We start from the raw sequence: 3,166 nt of genomic DNA on the forward strand, positions 1-3,166 counted from the left end.
GCCGGGCACGGGGGCCCCGGCGCAGTCCTGGAAGGGCCGCAGCCGGTCCATGAGCGCCGTCTTGGTGCCGGACACCGGCAGCCCCCGGAGGCGAAGCTGCTGTCTCAGCTCCGAGACCTGCAGAGACACCGGGGCGCGCTTAGCGAGCTGTGTGGGGACCGCGGTTTATTATTATTTTTTAAACTTATTACATGAGCTTTAAAGAACCATCCCAGCATCCTAGAAATGCAGCGCTCACAGGAACCACAGGGCTCACCTCCTCTATTACCCTTCCGCCAAGCCCCGCCTGGTCCTTCCCCATTTTACAGACGGGAAGACTGATCTCTGCTGGGTTTGGCCATCAGCTGGCAATCCGTCATCCTGCAGCAGGTGGAGGCTCAGCCCGGTCTCCCCCTCCGTGGTGAGTACGCTCTGGCTACCAGGCTCTCTCTGTCCTGATTCTCCAGCCTCAGCAGGGGCTCAAACCCCTGGCTTTGCCTCAGACTATAGCACAGACAGCCCGGCCCCAGCCTTGAGTTTCTGCTTCATTGGGGCTGGGCTCGGGGGACAGAGAATGTGTATTTTTTAAATTAATTAATTTTTACTTTTATATTTTTTAAGTTATTTATTTATTTTGAGAGGGGGGAGGGGCAGAGAGAGAGAGGGAGAGAGAGAAAGAGAGACAGAATCCCAAGCAGGCTCCGCACCGTCAGCGCAGGGCCCAATGCGGGGCCTGAACCCACGAACTGAGAGATTGTGACCTGAGCCGAAATCAGGAGTCTGACGCTTAACCGACAGAGCCAGCCAGGTGCCCCTCAAATAAAAATGTTTGTAAAGAAAGCTCTTTAAAAACCTTGCTGTTCCGAGTGTGGTCCTGGGGCCAGCAGCAACGACAGCATCTGGGAACGTGTTAGAAATGCAGACGCTCAGATCCCCTCCCCAGAACCTATTGAATCAGAACCCACATTTTGTCCTGAGCCCCAGGTGATTCGGTGTGCACATTTATGTCTGAGAAGTGCTGCCTTAGCACAGCGCTTCTGGCACTAGATCGGCACAAACATTCAGTACGGAAATTTCACAATATGAATTCTTCGGCAAGAATTTTAAGAAATACTGATGTGTGTGCATGCTTGTGTGTGTTTCACATTTATTCACCTTTGAGAGAGAGAGACAGAATGAGAGCAGGGGCGGGGCAGACAGAGAGGGAGACACAGAATCGGAAGCAGGCTCCAGGCTCCCGGCTGTTAGCACAGAGCGCAACGTGGGGCTCAAACTCACGGACTTGTGAGATCGTGACCTGAGCCGAAGTGGGAGGCTCAACCGACTGAGCCCCTCAGGTACCCTAAGAAATCGTAATATGTTTTGGTTCATGAATTCCGCTCCCATGTATTTAGCCTGGGGAGATATCAGAGGAATTCATAAATGTATGTAGAAATTATATTTTTCATAGCAAAGATTTGGAAAGCAAGTTAAGTGGCCAACAGAGGAATGTTAACTAGGTGGTGGAATTATATGCTGCTATAAAAATAAAAATGAGGGGCCCCCGGGTGGCACAGTCAGTTGAGTGTCTGACTTCGGCTCAGGTCATGATCTCACGGTCTGTGACTTCAAGCCCCACGTCGGGCTCTGTGNATAACTTTTAAAACAAAATGTGTCCATCTGCATTTGAAGCTTATAAGGAAACATGATCTTCAATGCTACAAGTCAAAATTATCTTTTTTCTTTAAGAGAGAGAGAGAGAAAGCAAGGGGCAAAGAGACAGAGAGGGAGAGAGAGAAAGAAAGAGAGAGAGAGAAGCAGAGCTCATCCAAAGTGGGGCTCGAACTCATGAACTGTGAGATCATGACCTGAGCCAAAGTCAGATGCTTAACAACTGAGCCACCCAGGTGCCCCTCAATTCTCTTTTAAAATGCCCTTTACTTTTCTATACACCATCATGCTTCAATAGTAAATATATTACTTTATCATCACTTAAAAGTTATTTTTTTAACATTTATTTATTACTGAGAAAACAGAGAAAGACAGAGCATGAGCAGGGGAGGGGCAGAGAGAAGGGGAGACACAGAATCGGAAGCAGGCTCCAGGCTCTGAGCCTGATGCGGGGCTCGAACTCATGAACCGTGAGATCATAACCTGAGCTGAATGAAGTTGGATGCTTTACCAACTGAGCCACCCAGGCACCCCTTAAAAGCTAATTTATTTATTTATTTATTTATTAAATATTTTGTTTATTTCTAGGAGAGAGAGAGAGACAGCGTGAGCAGGGGAGGGTCAGAGAGAGAGGGAGACACAGACTCTGAAACAGGCTCCAGGCTCTGAGCTGGCAGTCAGCACAGAGCCCGACGCGGGGCTCGAACCCACGAACCGCGAGATCATGACCTAGGCGAAAGTCGGACGCTTAACCAACTAAGCCACCCAGGCGCCCCTAAAAGCTATTTTAAAAGGATTCCCACAACTCACACTACCATAGGCAATAAATGTACCTCTCCCCTTCCTCTTCCTGGTATTGTTTTGATCATTTTCTTTCAGATTTGCTGGTTTGAAAAAATGCGAAATGGCAACCCATTATTGTTTTAAGTTTGAATTCCTTAAAATTAATGAGTTCTACATTTATTTTTAGAATCTGTTCTGGCTCTGAATATTTTAAACTCCATCATTAAATAATGCAGCTCATATGTTGAGTTCAGTTTACCTTATATTTCAGAATATTATGCTGTGTGGCCTTGGTTGGGACAAAGGTTTGTATGCATCTCTTTCCTACGTTCATGGGTCTTTTATTCCCTGAAAACTCTTTCAACCATGGAGTATGAAAAATTTCGAACGTCCACAAAAGTGGATAAAATTTTAAATTACAGTGAACCCCACGTACCCATCAACCAGCTTCAACAACAACCAATCCATGCTCAATCTTGATTCCTTTAACATCCCAAACCATTTCCACATTTCCTGAATTATGTTGAAGCAAATCCTATAATCTGAAACGTTTTTGATACCTTTCTCTAAAAAACAAGTACATTTAATAAAACACACAGATAAAAGACCATTATCAGAACTAAAATGCATGAACAATTCTTTCATAAAATTGATCATATTTTCCCAGTTTTTAAATTTCCCATTTCTCTCTCTCTCTCTCTCTCTGGCTCTCCAGTTTTTTAAAAACAAGATGCAAAAAAAAAAAAAAAAAATG

At 45.5% G+C, this 3,166-nt stretch overlaps 1 protein-coding gene across 1 annotated transcript in view; it reads right to left on the bottom strand.

Annotated features, from left to right (window-relative positions):
• MYOCD (myocardin) overlaps nt 1–3,166 on the bottom strand; it is a 51,878-nt gene that overhangs the window by 11,690 nt on the left and 37,022 nt on the right. Inside the window, exon 7 of the mRNA XM_077746717.1 lies at nt 10–117. Within this exon, the coding sequence (XP_077602843.1) occupies nt 10–117 (108 nt within the window). The remainder of the gene's footprint in view (nt 1–9; nt 118–3,166) is intronic.

Source organism: Crocuta crocuta, unplaced genomic scaffold, assembly GCF_008692635.1.
Source record: "Crocuta crocuta isolate KB4526 unplaced genomic scaffold, BGI_CrCroc_1.0 scaffold139, whole genome shotgun sequence".
Taxonomy (NCBI): domain Eukaryota; kingdom Metazoa; phylum Chordata; class Mammalia; order Carnivora; family Hyaenidae; genus Crocuta; species Crocuta crocuta.